We start from the raw sequence: 19,813 nt of genomic DNA on the forward strand, positions 1-19,813 counted from the left end.
ATAGAGCAGATGGAGGGAGCGGATCATTAAAATGCTGCCACTAAAGCAATATACAAGTAGTATGAAAAATGAAATATGTTGTGGTCATTATATAGCAATTGCTGTCAGTTTATATACAAATATGTCGCCTTATGTGTACAAATATTCAATGGATTATTTTTAGACAGGTACTGACCTGTATTTTTTGTAAAATACGGTATTATTTTTTACAAGTTACATATTGTTGTAAAAAATAAATAGAGTATATTTGTTCCACGCGCTCTATCTGCTTTTATATTGTTTTTTTATTTTATAATCTGAGATTAAATGCAAAATAAATCTAAACAAACTTGTCTTAATTTTAATCGTACAATATACATATATTATAATAACTCCATAAAGTAACTTAATTAATATAATTTATAAATAATGTAGGTAGTAAATGACCAGAATCAATTCTGGATTTTACAATTTAATCAGTCTTTTTTCCAAAGGGAAAAATTATATATAACCCTCAATTTTTGCAAAATATAATTAAAAAAAAAACTTATTTTAACAAACAAACAAAATATATTTAAATTTATATAAAGTAATGACCAGACTTGCCTCATATTTATCAATTATGATGCTACTTTTTGAACAATTTTTAAACAAGACATTGTGTCTTTATTATAATTACAGCCTTCAGTTTCATTTTAATAGTATTCTGTAAATACTATTAAAGTAAGTACCTACAAACACAAAATTAACAAAGAGTATACACTAGACATACAATAGTAAACTTCCAGTGGTCTTATAAGATGTTTATCGGTACAAATATACACAAAGAAAATAGTGCGTTTAATTTAATTATTAAAAAAAAAAATTATATTTAAGATATCATCTTTAAATTACAAAAGAATTGTTATATAATTTAATTGTTAATTTACTTGATGATAAATATCTACCATTCAAAATGTGTAGTTTTTAAAAATGTACGATTGATAAGATATTATATTTAAGCATGTATACTACTTCATACTTACAGTAAGTATTTTCTTAGGGTTAATAATACAATATTAAGATTATTTTTTCTTATTACAATATATGATGTGCATTGTTTTTCCCTTACCATATATTTATGATTCTAATCAGACATTTTTATCTCTTTTATGCATATTTTTTAACAATCAAAGACAACAATATTGAAATAACGATACAAAATTAAAGTGATATTGATTATAAATAAAGTATGATAAATAAGGAACTTTAAAGTTACCTGTGCTTTACATTCATAATCCCATTCAACACTTATTAAATTATCATACAACTCAAGAAACCTGTCGAAAGGGCAAATTTTGCCACAGGAAGGTATGTTCAGAACATATGGTTCTACAATTTCAGTTGAATTCCTATACAACATTTGTATAAAATATTCCAAAGTAGAGTCATCTGAAAAAAAAAAATTAAATGTTTTTAATTAACTTGCTTAAATGTACACTTTTTTTTTCATCCTGAATTTCAGTTTGATGGCTATTACATATTTAATATCTTAAGAAATATATTGCTACATTTTCTTAGTTTCATATGAACTTTTAGATTTATTTCAATCAGCAATTTGCTTATGTCAGTTTGTTTGATGTTTAGGTATATTTATCATTCTGCTAACTATGATCGTATTGTCGGTTCAGACAATTTACCGCTATTTGGAAGTTTATTGATACACTACTAGTACAAGATAATTTTAAAGTAGATTGCTTTCTCAGTATATCGCATTTGTTTTTAAGCATATATTAATATCACAATATAAACTATACAATATGTAACTTTCAGAAAGCTAGTTACATAGCGGAGGTACAAATTGATAAAATAAAATGAAAGAAAAAATAATTAACAATTCAAGTTGTATTGTATTAGTACCTAGTACTAAAGTTTTGGTATTTTGTTTTGTTAGTAATGATAGTAGTCGCCAACTTTAGTTTGGAAACTTCACCAAACTTATTTATATAGATATTACATAATAACATCGTAATGTTGATATAACAACTCATGACGTTGATCGACGGTGACGTTATCAGGGACAGCAGATATCGTGTGGGCAGAAAAGTGACATTCAACTTCGACCGAAATAAATGAGAAAGACCGGCTCTCTTTTGCTATCTATTGTCTATACTTTTTTGACATAACGATTTTAATACACAAATAAAAAAAAATTATTGATAAACAATATACTCAATATTAATAATTTAGATTACATAGGATACATTAATGTAATTAAAAAGCCATCTGTTTGAAGATTTTTTTTTATTATATACAAAAAAGAAACAAAACAAAGATAACTTTTAAATATCTAATTTTTTTAATAAAAATGTATCAATGAACAAAAAAGAACGAAAAGAAATGAAATCATATTTACTGATTTTCCCTTTAAAATTACGTACATCCACCATTGTTTCTTATAACTTAAATGCTCATATCTTATATGTATATATTTATCTATAAGAACTTCTCCAATCTCCAGTTCTTTCATTGATTGTTCCATTTTTCCCCTTTAAGCCTCATACATTTTCGATTAGCTTTAAAATGCAGGCCATACTCATGATACTTGCAGTATGTGTCACACTGCATTGTTATGAAAAAACACAATTATAGGATCTTTTTGTTCTGGACTATACATTTTGCAGGTTCGAAACACACTCATCCAATAGATTTTTATAATACATCGTAAACACAGCTATCTTGATTATTCTGGGCGGTAAACTAATAAATTCTTTAATCCCTGTTAAAAAAAATCCTGTCTATATGAGTTTTTGCATTCGCATCTTGTTAATCCATTACTAGTTTAATATACCAGTTTGGCAACATGGAATTATCTTTTTTTCAATAAAAACCACAATCATCAAGTCATAATTCAAATATTTTCTTGAAGAGGAAGATTTTTTGTTGAGGCAATAATTTTCATAGGCAATTTGTGACACAATTCTTAGTGCCTCCGTGAAAGGATGGGCCTCAAACTGTCCTATATATATGGAATGCCACCCATTAATTTACCATTCCAAGATCGAACATTGCTATTCTGATAGAGCTTGGTTGTTTCGCCATTGGTCCCCCAAGATCATCTTCAGCACTGAATCTTTGAATCTAACGATCAACTGTTTACCCAGTCACATTTAACAGCTGTGACACCTTGTGAGCTCCTTCTCCTTGTTGGTCTATATCCAACTAAGTAATTATAACTATTAAGCTGCAAGCATATTTTCTTAATTTAATAATTTGGCAAATTTCTTATCTGTTATTCACACATCTTTGATCTTCAGAATTGAAAATACAGTAATATGATGCTAACCTTTATGCAAAAGATGATATTTCCTTTGATAAGACATTTAAATGTCTGCTAGACTTTTGACTCATATGTTAAACAGAAATTTATATTGATTTTAAACCTTCTACCTTATTGTGTTTTTAGTATTACTTGAATAAATTGAGGTCGGTTATACATTAAAATTTGTGTACCTAATACAATACAACCCAGAAAGTGATGAACACAAAATATTAAAAAAAAAATCATGCAATATATCTTGTACTTAGATAACAGAGTCAATTTGGATTGAGCAATATCTGTACCTGTTATTATATTCTTAGTATTGCTTTCTCTAAGCCCAATTTTAATCATTGCACACTAAATATTGTTTATATAATATGATTGGAACATAAATATTTTTATGGAGTTAATAAAACAAATAATAATTGATCATTATTACCTTGCAAGAGCTCAAAAAATATAGTGGAAGTATAAACAGGGCAGTTGCCATCAAACACCCCCATAGCAGAAAGTATATTTCCAATCTGAAAGTCATGTGCACTGTATATTGACAGCTTCAGTGGATCAGGTTTCTTTTTTAATACCACTGTGTTTGCTTCTGTCGTTATCTCCTTCAGCAAAGGTCCAACCATTAAACGTGCCATCAGTGGTGTAGCTGTGGCTGTTGCAAAACTGAAATCAATAGAATATGTATATTTAATCTATTAAATATGACATTTACATATTCTTGCACATGTTTTTTATTTACCTGTAACATGCTGGTTCTCGTAATTTGTCTGGATACACAGATTGAGTCCAATTTGGAAGAGTAAAGTTGTATAAACTTTCAATGAAGAGTACATTATAAACATAATTAATATCTAAATAGTCATTAATTTTCTTGCCAGTATAGGCTGTCAAATAACTGAAAAAAAAGGAATATAAACAGATAGTACTATATTTTTGTTTTCTAATGTTTTTTGTAAAAACAATTAATTGCCGTCTGCAGCTTGTGTGTGAGAAGAGAGCAAATGTAGGTGGTTAAAATAAAAAGTAACCTACATGTTTTAATTGACATTGATTAGCATTTCAGTCTGGAAATAAGTAATACAGTTATGTATATCAAAAAAATCACAATTTCTATATCTCATGTTTGACTTCTTTATCCAATTAAATTATATGAACACATTATACACTGACTGAATGTTCCCATATTTTAACCACACATTTACCCCATTATACACTAATGCAATACTTACTCCATTAGTTCTTGATATTGACTTAATCTTTCTTTATAAGGTGTTGAATGAATATACTCATTTTTCTCTCTAGTATAATGTAGACACGTTTTTTTCATTGCCAACACTCCATCGTCTTTTTCTGGTATTGTGTGTACAGGTATAGGCTGCCAAATTAAATCTGTATCCCATATAGAAGTACCTGATGGGGGGTACATTCCTATAAAAGAAAAATCATATGAAATTATTATAACTGATAATAAACTAAAAGTGCTTATCAAACATTTTAAAAGTTGTAAATGTCCCACTACTGGGCTAAGGGTTTCTGTCCCAACGTTTTGTACTTATTACACCACAAAACTTCAATGAAGATTTATAGATACCCAATGGTGTTTTAATATTAATGTTGAATCAATACTAATAACTAGGTGTTTTGTAAAGTTGGTACAATGGTGAAGTAAAATAGCTTCCTCATAGTGTCAAATTTCTCTATCCAGTATTATGCTGTCTTTTAAAACTGTGAACCTCTATGAACTATTGGACTGATAAGCTATTAGAGTGCTAAGAAAGCCTCATTATACAGGTGGTACTGCTAGTTTATGCTAAAAATAATGTAGCACTGGATGTAAAAATTAGAAAATGAATAAATGATAGATACTTGTGGCTGAATTTCATCAGACATATACAGATTTTGTTCATAATGTATTTCTTCACTGTGGCACATAAGATGAATTAAAAACACAATGTTCGAACCTAGACCTACCTTCTTTCAAGATTCTATCCAAGCACTGAGAAACTCTATTCAAAAGTAACTATTATAGAATAATTTATAAAGTCAGATAGCAATCTGCTTTGTGACTTTTTAAATTATACCCCTTCTCTTGGAAGAGAACATGTCCATATTACTCCAAGATCTCATTTTAAATCAAGTTTTCATGTGTAATGTGTGCTAATAATTCATATCAAAATCAGGATGAAGAATAGTAGGAAAACCTGCATGTGATAGATTAAATTCTCCTACATAGTAACACATATGTGTCACTATGTAGCAGAATTTATATCCTTCTTACCGTTATGAGAGGAATGTAGTGGAATAAATTCTTAACCTTCTCTCGAGGAGTCTAAGAAGAGTAAGGGTCTGAGGAGTATTACATTAACTGCCTTTACACTAATTTAAAAATCACACCAATTCAATCATGTTACTAATGTACATACTAAGAATAAATAGAGTATACAGTTGTATACTTTGGGCTATAAAAGGGATGACTGAAAGACAATTGCATGTGGCGGAGATGAGAATGCTGAGAGGAATGTGTGGTGTTACGCGAATGGATAGAGTAAGAAATGAGTACATAAGAGGAAGTTTGAAAGTGGCACCGGTAACCGAGAAGCTATCCGGAAACCGGCTGTCTTGGTATGGGCATGTTATGCGGAGGAATGAGGACCATGTTGTGAGAAAGGTTTTGAAAATGGATGTGGATGGATATAGAGGTAGGGGAAGACCCAAGAAACGATGGATGGATTGTGTGAAAGACGATATGGTTAGAAAGAATGTTACAAGTGAGATGACGTCCGACAGAGAAGTATGGAAGAAGAAGACATGCTGCGCCAACCCCAAGTAGAGTTGGGATAAGGGCAGGAGGATGATGATGATGACAGTATAGTAGTATAGTAGTTAGATTTATATGATGAAATTTATTTTAATAAAAATTAATATCATACATTGCAGTTGTAGTAACTTTAATAATTAGTAGTAAATAAAATCATTAATTTAGTAATATATATCAAATTAACATTTAAATATTTACTTGGTGGTAGGCCTTTGTGCTAGCTCATTGTGGTATGTACCACACATTCATCATACATTCTACTGCCAAAAAGCAATAGTTAATATTGTTATTTTTCAGTTTGAAGAGTAAGTCAGTGTAACTAAAGGCACATGGTATATAACATCTTAGTCCCAAGGTTGGTGCATGGATTATATACCACTTACAGTGTGGTGGTCAATTTGTCAGTCCTACTTATGACATAAAAAAACATCTATTGTTTAGTAGTATCTCACCTGCTAAATTGGCCTGAGCTGATATGAGAGTGCGATCAACATCTGTGGATCTTACATATATTTCGGAGGAATCAAATTTTTCAGAGATTAAGTGCTGAAAACAACAAAGATACAATAAGTTCAACAAATTCTTACGATACCACATCTTCACATTGTGGTTGATATACCACCATAAAAAATCTTACCGAGTATCGTTTTCTTAGCCACTTTCCAAGAGCATAATGTTGTCTTTTGCCTACATTAGTAAGTTGCCCAAATTTAACAGGCCAGAGGGATTCATTTTGCCAGGGATCGGTTGGATAAAGATTAGCAGGAGTTCTTTCGCCATGTCGATAAATAACGGCTGCATACTTCACCGTTTTTTCACCAAAAGTTACAGTAAGGGAAAACATTAAAATCGCTAGTACAAGCATCATTACTTTTATTTAAAATCTGAGATTGGTGAACAATTTATTTAAAAAATATTTACCAAATATTAATATAAAAATAATGCAATAAAATAAAAGCAAGTGTTTATGACAAATGTAATTCAACAAACGATAATTCAAATGACTGATTTTAATGCTAACGCAAACGCCTAACGCATCAGCTTAATGCAGCCTATTAGTAATTACTCAGACAAAGGGTTATTAATATTTGCAATTAGTTATTGACGCTTCTATGCTCGAATCGAACTGCGCACGCAGTGCTGACTGCTGAGTGCGCACAAGTGCGCAACTGCGCAGTAACGAATAACGATATTACAGTATTGCCATCCAAAAATACAGAAGTAAAAAAAATTAAAGTATATTTCAAGAAATAGCCAGTAGAAATACAGTAATGTTTTGAAAAATAGAAGAACTAACTTCTATTATTCTTTTTAAATAAAACTATTTAATCATAAATGTAAGACATTTATGATTAAATAGTGTGCTATTAACAGAGCCGGGTTTAGGGGATCCGGAAAAAGAGAGGTTCACAAGATTTTTTTTAAACTTTAAAATATTCAGGAATAAATAACATAAACATAATATTTGTAAGAAATAAAATACAAGATAAATCTTATTCTATTTATGTGCACAATTATGTTATCTGAAAACAATTGTTCAATGTATTTGTAAAATAATTATGGACCTCCTATGGACCTCCAGACCATTAAATGCGAACATGAATATATAATATACTTTTATCATTTTCATTGAGAAATAATGAGGCCAGACCGACTCCCACATTTATCATTAATTCTTGTGTTTATCAATATCTTAATATTTTTTTGGTATTGGTAAAAATTGTTATTTTGTTTACATGAAAGAAAGTTTACAACTTTCTTTCACGTAATCTTATCGTGTACCTATGATATCCATTTAATTAAGGACTGATAAAAGATTAATAACATGTCTGATATTTTTCTCCATTCAATGTCGCGCCGAAGCCCTTATTCATCTAGCTACGCCACTGACAACACTGATAAAATTTTATGTAATGATTTTTGGACATAAGTAAATCTTATAATGTCGATTTCGGTAATATCGTATTAACAATGACCCTCGTATTTTTTTCATGGGAAAATTAAACACAAATTACTTAATTTAATTGGTCAAATTTAATGAAAAATGTAGATCGTATTGTAAACCTAGAAACAGGGGGTTTTAAATCAATAATAATATAAATAAAAGAAATAAAAATAAAAAAAAGAATAAGCGGCGCGAAATAAAAGGCACAATCAGAATACGATTTTATATTCTTGTAATTGTGTATATTAATTACAAACAAAGTCACTGCTTAGTTTTCTTATGAGTACCTATATGACATTATTTATCTTTTACATACAATATTGATTTAGTTCATGTTGTAATAGTAAATATATATAGTTCGATAGCTTCCGTACGGCAAAAATATTAAGCCTTTTTTTTTAAATAAGATGACAACTTTTAATTTACCAGATGCAACACTGGATTTTACAATTTAGTCAGTCTTTTTTCATGAGAAAAATTATACGCCTCATTTAAAAAAAATAATAAAAAAATATCTTAACTAACAAAATATATACTTATCTAAAGATTTACAAAATAATGACCAGAGTTTCCTCATTGAGTCCAATATTGATAATTGATGACCTTCTTTTTAGGCTTTCAATATTTAAAATATTATGTCTTTATTAAAATTACAGCTTAGGTTTCATTTTAATAGTCTTCTATGAATGCTATTAAGGTAAGTACAAAATTAACACAGAACATACAATAGACACACATACAATAGTAAACTTCCAGTGAACTTATACTAAGGTTACATTTCATTATTTTTCTCGGGTACGGGTGCTGTACAGTTGTATACACTTGTGTATGCAAATTGAACTCTAGAAGACACAAAAGAAAAAAATATATATTTATAAAATTGACATTATGTTCTCATCTAAATTTTAATATAATTAGTAGCAGTTATAAATAGATGAATGAAAATAAAATATTAATATATATAAATAAAAAAAAAAAAGGAAAAAATTACCTTCGTTTTGTAGTTATTGTTGAAAAATGTATTTTGTGAACTACATATATAAAAGCAAATAATCCCAAAAAAAAACACGCTCCTATCAAGGGTGATATCTGCGAAACACAATTGAAATTGAAAATTATATAATGCATAAAAATATAGTTAACTTACAATTATTATTTATACAAAAAATAATTAATAAACTAAAGAAAATGGTAAGTATGATTAATAAGTGTATAATCTTAACAGTAACTATATATTTACAATGTCTTAACTAAAATATAAATAAGAAAGTATAACTAACACATTTCGAAAGGTTCTTTAAATTAGTCCTAATGAGTGTTTAATTAATTAGCATTAAATCTATACTAAACATACATATATCTCATTGCTGCACTTAGAAAGATTCATTAAATAAGGGCTACCACACCAATATCTTAGCCTTGTGTTGTGGAAATCAATGCAGCATATTGTAAAAATTTATGAAACAACCCATAGTTTTTTCTATGCCACACATATGGTAGATATCTAAGATAGATGTGAAATCATAATTTATTAATTATCATTATAAGATGCTTATGATCCTTTAACTAAAACCGAGAGGAAACTTACTAAAACCGATAAAGCTAAGGAGTACCATGTGTGGCCGTTAAACATCTTCAAGTGCAGCAATAAGCGTCAATTTATAATATGATGATGTAAATTATAAAACTACGATTAAAACTATGAAATTTTAAAATTTTTTGATGGTCAATATATTATAGCATTGAACTTACTAATAGCAAATTCTTAATTTTCTTAGGGTTAATAGAAGATGGTTATTTTTAGTTTTTCAAATATTATTCCTATTTAATCACATTATATTATAAGCATCATTTGCCCTTTACTATATAGTTATGATTCTAATCAGACACTTTTTTTATGAATATAATTTATCTATTATAGACAATAATCTTGAAAATACGAAAGTAAGATATCATGATGTTGATTATGAATAAAGCATAATATAAAACGGACTTTAAAGTTACCTGTTTCGTACATTCATAATTCCAATCAACAGTTATTAAATTATCATACAATTTAAGAAATCTTTCAAATGAGCAAATTTCACCACAGTGTGGTATGTTCAGAACATATGGTTCGACAATTTCAGTTGAATTCCTATACAACATTTGTATAAAATACTCCATAGTAGAGTTATCTGAAATAAAATTAATTATGTATTATTATGTTGCAAAATATTTTTATTATGTTATTTGGTACTTGGTTGTAGGGCTGTATAACATACATATATAGGTAGTATAAACTATAGCTTTATAATATTAGAAAGAGTATTAGTTTGTAATTTAAATTTTAAAAAAAAATCAAATACAATAATACTGCATATTATGTAAATAGTATGACACAGTTTAAATTTAAAAAATGAAATGTATATTTAAGGTATTAAGTATCATTAGTATTATTTTTTAAGCCAAATGCTTATCATGGCATACAAAATATATTAATACTATTTGATATGATTCGAAATATAATATATTTACAGAATTATGGTAAAATCATAATTGATCATTATTACCTTGCAAGAGCTCAAAAAATATAGTGGAAGTATAAACAGGGCAGTTGCCATCAAACACCCCCATAGCAGAAAGTATATTTCCAATCTGAAAGTCATGTGCACTGTATATTGACAGCTTCAGTGGATCAGGTTTCTTTTTTAATACTACTGTGTTTGCTTTTGTCACTATCTCTTTCAGTAAAGGCCCAACCATTAGGCGTGCCATCAGTGGTGTTGCTGTTGCTGTTGCAAAACTGGAATTAACAGAATATGAATTTTTAATATTATTATTTAAAAAGTAATTTATAAATTCTTCCAGATATTTTTTACTTACCTGTAACATGCTGGTTCTCGTAATTTGTTTGGATACACAGATTGAGTCCAATTTGGAAGAGTAAAGTTGTATAAACTTTCAATATAAAGTACATTATAAACATCATTAATATCTAAGTAGTCCTTAATTTTCTTGCCAGTATAGGCTGTCAAATAACTGAAAAAATATATATGTAAAAGATACGAAAACACTTCTGTTTCCTTTAAATATTTCCTTCTGTTTTTAAATAATTTTATATACTTATTACAAAACAGAAGAAAATGGTGTTATTATGATTAACACAGTTGCAAATTTTGTATTGTTTTTTGTGTTGTTTTATTTTAATTTAGAACATGAATTTCAGAAATATTTTGATAGATATACTGACAGCAAGTTTCTGTGTTTGTTTCTGTCCACATCTTATTTCATTATCAGATGTAATAGTAGTATAGTTTTGAGAATTAATGATTCCAATCAGAAAGTACAATTTGACACTCAGTTCTATAAGATCAGACCCATTTCCTTATCTATCATGTATTAGTAATAAATTACTAAACTTGCATCCCTAACTCTATAACTTTATTTATTAAGACTGCACCTCAATATGTCTTTGGATTCAAATAAGCCCTAAAGTTTGGGTGATTCTGAAGGGCATAAAGCATTTGGGTCAACTTTTATCCATTGTCATTCTGGAACTTGTTTAGTAAAAATTAATAAAATAAGGTTTTAATAAACTTTGAATAATATGAAAAAAAATGAATTTATGACAAAATATTTTTTGTTAAGTGATGAATATGATGATTTTAATATTAGATATTGTATTAAAAATATATGTTTTATTACATACCTTATAATAAAAGTAACACAAAATGTGTTATCTATATACATATACATAGAAAAATGTTTTTCTCAATTATGTATTTTTTCATGGTGAAGGTTATTATTGTACTTTATTGTAACTCGCTATGCAAAATCGCTGCAGCACATATACTTCTTTATCATTAATTACATCGCCATGACAATTGGTATGCAATTGTGTTTTAAGAATATTGTAGCGCAAGTTGTTTCAGATAATTACACAAAAATATTTAAAGAGGCATTGCAACACATTATTCTGCAGGGCATTAGTTAGTAATATTTAAAAAGCAAAGTTCGAAGTCATTGACTTGATATTGTCAGTTTTTAAGAAAATGAATACAATACTTACTCCATTAATCCTTGATATTTACTGAGTCTTTCTTTATAAGGTGTTGAATGAATATACTTTTCTTTCTCTTTTGTATATCGCATACATTTCTTTTTCATTGCCAACACTTCATCATCTTTTTCTGGTCTTGTGTGAACTGGTATAGGCTGCCAAATTAAATCTGTATCCCATATAGAAGTTCCTGTTGGAGGGTACATTCCTAAAAAAAAACATATAAAAGTATTAAGAATAATTAAACAAATAGGTAACAAAAAACATTAGATGTTTTCCTTCACTGCAGGTGCTTAAGGTGAATTATAAAAACAAATTATGAATTTCCAAATTCAGTGGTGCTTGTTCAGTTTTGAATGTGATATCTTCAATTAAAGTTCTCATGTATCTAAAAACTGAGCTATCTCTCAACAGTCACTCTTCTGGTAAATTATAAATACAAAAGAGCCCAGGTGGTTTGTTGAAAAGAAAATGTGTATTAATTATACTCCATGATATTGAGATCAAATCAAGGATTAAAGTGATTGTTGATACTTTATTTCAAAAATTAAGCATTTTTTGTTTTCATATAGAAAAAAAGATTGATTCATTTGATTAATGCAAGGTTTTCATGTGCACACTTTGTTCTTGTAATTCATCTCAGGCAAAGGCAATCTTAGGATTTTGGAAGCCTGCAAATGATCGATAAAATTTTGTCACATTGCGATAAATATATCCTCTTATTATTGCTGCAGCACCATTATCGAATAAGTTTCAGCTCAAATTTTGAAGAGTATTCTTATTTAAAGGAATAGTGGACATTAGCATGTTATCAGGGTTTTTTTACTCTACTTTACTTTGAAAATTACAATACCTCAAGTTTTTACTAATTTACATACATAATAAGTAGGTATTGTATACAATATAATTGGTAGTTAACAGTTTTATAGCAAACAAATACATTGAAATATTTGTAGGAATCACTAATTTATTAAGTTCTTGTTTTACTTAAAATACATCTATTGTTTAGTAGTATCTCACCCGCTAAATTGGCCTGAGCTGACATTAGTGTGCGATCAACATCTGTTGATCTAATGTATATTTCAGAAGGATCAAATTTTTCAGAAATTACATGCTGAAAAGAACATAAAAAACATAAGTAGAGAATATTCTTGCGATACCATATCTTCAAATTATGATTTTTAAAACAACATACCGAGTATCGTTTTCTTAGCCATTTTCCAAGAGCATAATGTTGTCTTTTGCCTACATTCGTAAGTTGCCCAAATTTAACAGGCCAGAAGGATTCATTTCGCCAGGGATCGGTTGGGTAAAGATTAACAGGAGTCCTATCACCATGTCGATAAATAACAGCTGCATACTTCACCGTTCTTTCACCAAATGTTACAGTAAGAGAAAACATTAAAAACGCTAACACAAGCATTTTTTAGTTTTATTATCTTGAATATAAGGGAACTAATTGAATCCTAACATTAAAAAATATTCACGAAATAAAATGTATTAATAGAAGAATAATGCAGTATAGCAAAACAAAGTGACCTACGTATTAAAATACAAAGCCACTGGCACAAACTAAAAAAAGATTGACTGATGCTATCATGCTAACGCAGATAACTATATAATTACTAAAATTGACAATTATTGATATTTCCACTAGATAGGCTCGCCCCCAATAAAAAAACGATAATATATGAATTGTTAAATTATCGTTTTTATGACAGTAATGCCTCCTCCTCCTCGCTTCCTCCTCTCTCAATGCTCAGTCTCTGTTACTCTGTCTTTCATTAATAGTCACAATTCATGAATTCACAATATTATGTTGGTGTCATGGAGTTTGTTTATATTACTATTTATCGTGTTTCACGCGTTTATATTTTTACTTCGTTTTTTTTTAAGTTTTCATAATTATTAGAACTTATAATTGCTGTGATAATTATTTTTCGGTTTTGTTGACGTTATTTGATGATGAGATTTCGACTCATTAACTAAAATAAATCAGTAATTTTGAAATATTTTTTATTGATTTTGATAAAAAATATTCGATTGAGTATTTGATAAATTGATACTCACCGACATACATAGACATACCTAAATTGCTACATCACTTACTTAAATTTCGTTTCGCATGTTGGTTAAAGATAGATTGATAGTTAGCTTCTTGCGGTTGGCAATGTATTTACATCAATGTTAAAATAGGTTATTTCTAATTAATGGATGAGTGATGACTGATGACCCGTTTCTTAAAACATAGTATTCATTAATATGCTCCTAGCCTCCTAGATTAGAAGCCAAAATAACGTACAAAGAAGTCAATTTTTTGGCGTGCATTTATGTATTAAATTCTAAACCAAAGAGAGAATTCGATTTCAAATTTAGAATTTTTTTTGGTGGTGAGAAGAGACAATTTAACACAATAGTAGATATCGGACGACATAACAATGATAAATGCAATATAAGGAAACCATCTAATCATCGGAATATAACATAATATGTAAAAATTTAATTATAAATTTATTTTTTCAACACGTTTATTTAATAAATATAACATCAGCTAAAATAAAGGAAAACTACAGCGCCAATATGGAACTTTGTAAAAAAAACAGTGTAACAAAAAAATTTGAAATACGAAACATCTGATCTGATTGCAATTTACTGACATGATAACATTTTATTTTATTTTATGAATAGTATTATGAATAGAAAGTTTATAACTTTATAATTACTTTTGCATTTACTTTGTCTTTTAAATACCTAAAATGTAAAAGACAAATTCTCTTAGATTTTAGGTATGGTTCATTGAAACAGGGCAATTTTTTTTAACAGTATCGAATGTTTATAATTTACTGTTTTAGTTTCAAATAGAACTAAAGACTAGATTAAGCGAAACGTAATTATGTTTCCGTTTATGGATCTTTATATCTAGCAATAGTCAGTTATCATGATTAGGTACGCTACCATCTTCCTTGATATCTGTTCTCCATACCTATAATGTTTTTGTGAATTTTTCTCGTTTTAGTCCTTTTCTCATTTCACAGAATCAAGATTGTCGAGAATAATGTCAATATGGGAATGCAAAAAAATATAATTTTTTACAGTTTATTAAAATTATTACTGCAATTAAGCTATTAATTACTAAAAAATGTTTCCTAAAAAATGTCCCACGACCCTTTCCTATTTCAAGCAAGCTCTTTGGCTTGATTCATAGATTTTTCAAAATTAGCGTCTTGCTGACTTCCTTCTTATCTCAAAGAAAATAATAATGATTTTTTTGATCTTTGCATTCGATAAATTCCGGCTTTATCACATTAGTTTTTGGAACGGAACCCGTCTTTACCTTTATAGTTATTAATTAATTTAATGTAAAGTGGAGGTAGTAAAATTTTAGAGTATTCAACTATTGCCTCTTCAATACTTTTAGTTCCAAGGCTTCATTTTGCGCTCGCAGGCTTCAATCTTTTTAAATTTATTTGGTATAATGTTGGCTCTACTTCTACAATCTTATTCAAGTAGGAGGCAAGGTATTTTTATTGGTCTAGAAGCATACTCAATATTTATGTATTTAGATCATTACATATAGAACATTATGTTTTTTTTATTTTTCCATATCCCAGAAATTTCTTAGAACAGTTGAAACAGCTGTCAACAAAATCTAAATATGTTGATTATCACGATAAACAATTACTAATGACAGTAGATCAATATCTAAATGTTAACAGTATTATTAAAACATGTAAAAGAAATAATTAGTCGATACCTAAAGGAGCGGATTTGATATCTTGACTACCCCAGGCTTTTATAGAATTTCCTCTCTCTTCAACCACGAAAAAAGTAAAGATGTACTTATAAATACAAAAACGGGTAATTTTTTTAAGAGCCGCATTTAAGTTGAAGACCTATTTTTGAATTATTAAACGTTGACTTATCTCTAAAATATTATTTAAGCTTATTATGTAGACATTTTGGTGATCTTTAAATCTGTCATAATAAAATGGTGTCTGTGTAGTTCCGGCAGCCTTTGCTACTAAGATCCCGAACCGAGACTTCAGAGTAAGCATTCAAATTTGCAAAATGTATATGTAGGTATATAGGTGCTTTACTATAAGAATTCATTATTATTTCTATATGAAAGATACTAGACACCTATATCTAAATATAATCAAATCATTCAGAACATACAAATCAGACAGAAGTAGATTTTGTACGATGTAGGTACATATAGTATATTTGCAGACTTATTATCAATATTAAATCTGATATTAGATCTAAAAAAATTCGTTTGGAATTTAATAGTTTACTAATTTTAAATCGTTATTCAAAATCTTTGTTTTCCGAAAAAGTCTTTACTATACGTCTAGTCTAGGTACATTATTTTTGTTTGGTAGAGCCAATGATATTCTAATAAATTTACCTAATAAATAATTTACTAGAACATCATTGGGTGGAGCTCGATATTTCGACATTATCTACGAATGTCTTGTTCACGAGAGTCTCGTGAAATAAATATCCCGTTTTAAATACTGATAGTAAGAAAATAACCATGTTAATTTAAAATCTTAAATAGAGATTTCAGTGTCAAAAAATACCGAATTTACAGTATGTTAATAAAAACTAGACCTAGTGATTACGCGAATCTCACCAGACTTCAACTTTCTTCAGTTTATTTTTAAAGCGTTTGTATCAAAAAAAAATTGTAGTTAAATCGCATCTACGTAAGTTGAGCACAAAGTAAATGTTGCAGATGTTGCGAGAGATTTCTAGCTTCTTCAATAATGCTGTACTCGTCCGTGACGCGCCACGTGGAAAGCGAAAGTAATTTGAACATATACATGGCATTTACAGAATATACCGCACGCAAGTCTTTGTTGGATTCCTTTTGTTAAATAATGTTTACTTGTTACTGAACTAAAAATAAAAAATATCGGATATTAGTCAGGTTTTGATGATATTAAATACACCGAGTCTAAATTAAACGGTTGAACTTCTCGTTTAAAAAAGTAGGTACCTACCAACAGACATTATATAGCAGACAGATTTTTTTTTTATTATCATTGAGTGTATGTATGTATATTCCCAAAATGATAGTTTTGTAACATTAAGATGCAAAATTGACATAAATCCGTTAAATAAATTAAAAAGCGTTTTTTTTATTAAGTTCAAATACTAACTTTACTTTTCACTATGTGAATATATCGCTGCTAGATGTCGAATGCCTTATCTGGAAACTTACACGTCTCAGAATGATACCTCACATGTTTTAGAAAACATAATAAAATATATATAAATAAATATATATTTATATATTGTCTGTCGAGTTTATTGTGAAAGACATGTCATAAGGTTGCCAAAAATAATTAAATATTCAGATCGTCCTGCTCCTAAAACTAACTAAACTGAGTAGTTGTATTTTAACACCAATAATTATTGGCGTTTATAATCGTTGGGGCCTTATTTTTTATATTACCAATGAATATTAAATTATAGTACTGGATACTTACGGACGCGGGGAAGTTATTGCGCTCAAATATAAGAGTCATATCGTTGAGATTGCAGTGCAAGTTGTTTGGTGGTATTGCAAATTCTGAAGTATTATATTACTGTTGGCTAAAGTTGAAACTTTAACGAATTCTTAGAGTCATCGGTTGTGGTTAGTGGGATAAAAGTTGTGCCGAATGGCGAGATTGGCCACCTTATCCATTATATGATAAAGTTACAACATTGAAGTATCCTTGAAGGTGTTACGCTTATTTCTGCTGGGTTCCTACAGTCAGCTTCAGGTCGGTTTATCAAACCACTAATAGATATTTTTTTCCGGGGACCAAATCATATCCAGGATATCTTTTAGTATTGTTGGAGTTGTTATCAATTTGTACAAGTTGGTTAAACAGCTGAGATGCGTCATTAATTGGAGGTAGCTTTATTTTTGTTTAAGTATCTCTCTGGATTGATGAACGATGTAGTTGTTCAAGTAAGAAAACTTTAATCTGTCTGAAGAAAGTTTATCAGTTTTGGTAAGTGGTAGTGTGCCCGATTGGAGTTGTGTTGTACCCATTAAAAAATGTAGTCATGGTTCCATATATTCGTTTTCAACTTTTGGATTTAAGATTTGTCAATATCTGCTATTGTTTTCCGAAATATTGACAAATAAGGATGGGAGTTTTAAATGGGAGTTTTCGGATGAAAATGTCTATTTTGGTAGTATTTTCGTAGTTGTCTCTACCACCAATCTCTGCTTTTTGTACATATATTATGTAATAGTAACACCAAGGAAACCTTGCTCCTTTTCTATTTCTATCTTTCCTTCTTTTTATAGAGCTGGTCTTGTATATATTCGTCAAAACTGCAAGGGTAAGCTCAATTTCCATAATATAGAAAATTCCCCATAGCCCGCTTTTTGATTTTTCAAACTTTTTGAATTTAATAATACTTATATTATGGATGCGGAAATTACCCGTAAATTTTGATATCTTACTAATATTTTACACTACCCCTAGAATTCGAACTGCGTATTTTTCGCGTAGTAAGTTATCGATATCGATGGCGCGGTTCATTTAATCTTAATTATTTTCCATTTTAAAAGAAGACTTTCTATATTGTCAACAAAAGTTTAAATTTGCGTGAAAAAATTTACTAATTTATCAACTATGTATTATTACAGCAAATATGCTAAGTAGCTGCGAAAACGGGTCGAATTGAGTCGAGTTTTTGACAGGAAATATCAGTGGCGGTAAAAAGCGCAAGTATTGCATGACTGGAAACAACGAAATCTAGCCGCAGCCAGAAAGGAACGATTTACTCACTCGATAGATTACTAACGACTATCGGAACACATAATATATTTTAATTAAGTATGAATTATATAATAAGTACTAAATTAAAGTAAATGTATATTAAAGTATTTTTTTCTAATTAACAACATCAACAGCCTGTAAATTTCCCACTGCTGGACTAAGGCCTCCTCTCTCTTAGAGGAGAAGGTTTGGAGCATATTCCACCACGCTGCTCCAATGCGGGTTGGTGGATACACATGTGGCAGAATTTCGTTGAAATCAGATACATGCAGTTATCCTCACGATGTTTTTCATCACCGCCGAGCACGAGGTGAATTATAAACACAAATTAAGCACATGAAAATTCAATGGTGCTCGCCTGGGTTTGAACCCGCAATCATCGATTAAGATGCACGCGTTCTAACCACTGGGCCATCTCGGCTCTTTCTAATAAAACTTCGCTTAAAATTATTTCGTGATCGATTGTTTTCCGTTTGTGTACCTGAATACGTGTACCTACGTACTAGCAAACCTCCTAAAGTTTATATTAAGTTAGAATTCTCTTATGATCGTGACTAAAATTTTGTGTTTTTGGGAGTGCTTATCTGCAAGGTATTGCTGCCTGAAAATAAAGGCTAAATAAAAATAAAATTGGTTAATAATTTAACATAGTATAGTTTTCAAAAGGGCGCACAAATCTCTGCTTTTATAATATTTTTTTATTAAAATGTAATTAAATAGATATTTTTAATGTAAGGCATTATTACGAACTTCTGAACTTATTGAAAGTTGTCAGCTGAGTGGGCACGTCCTACTTCCTCATAGCCAATCTATGATTCGTTTATTGCCTAAATATTCAATTTTATCTTACAATGGTCAAAATTGCTTAAATTTATTTTAAGACATTATATTTTTAGAATATTTCATCACAACGAGTAAGGGAAGACAAATT

At 29.2% G+C, this 19,813-nt stretch overlaps 1 protein-coding gene across 1 annotated transcript; it reads right to left on the minus strand.

Annotated features, from left to right (window-relative positions):
* Positions 1-1,108: 1,108 nt before the first annotated feature.
* On the minus strand, positions 1,109-13,718 carry LOC113401366 (uncharacterized). The gene is made up of 14 exons (XM_026641259.2): positions 13,290-13,718; positions 13,115-13,208; positions 12,104-12,302; positions 10,918-11,073; positions 10,605-10,837; positions 10,057-10,229; positions 9,044-9,141; positions 8,828-8,894; positions 6,745-6,981; positions 6,560-6,653; positions 4,519-4,717; positions 4,029-4,184; positions 3,720-3,952; positions 1,109-1,410 (listed from the first exon to the last, which is right to left on the minus strand). Exons 1-14 carry the CDS (start codon positions 13,515-13,517, stop codon positions 1,142-1,144), a joined length of 2,436 nt encoding a protein of 811 aa, XP_026497044.2. The 5' UTR covers positions 13,518-13,718; the 3' UTR covers positions 1,109-1,141.
* Positions 13,719-19,813: the final 6,095 nt, after the last annotated feature.

This window comes from Vanessa tameamea, chromosome Z, assembly GCF_037043105.1.
Source record: "Vanessa tameamea isolate UH-Manoa-2023 chromosome Z, ilVanTame1 primary haplotype, whole genome shotgun sequence".
Taxonomy (NCBI): domain Eukaryota; kingdom Metazoa; phylum Arthropoda; class Insecta; order Lepidoptera; family Nymphalidae; genus Vanessa; species Vanessa tameamea.

Coding starts and splice junctions, on each gene's coding strand:
- LOC113401366 (XM_026641259.2), bottom strand. CDS start 13,517: ATGCTTGTGTTAGCGTTTTTAATGTTTTCTCTTACTGTAACATTTGGT. Junction 13,209..13,289: donor GGCTAAGAAAACGATACTCG/GTATGTTGTTTT, acceptor TGTTCTTTTCAG/CATGTAATTTCTGAAAAATT. Junction 6,982..8,827: donor CCGAGAAAAATAATGAAATG/TAACCTTAGTAT, acceptor AGATTTTAAATA/AAAGTAATGATGCTTGTACT.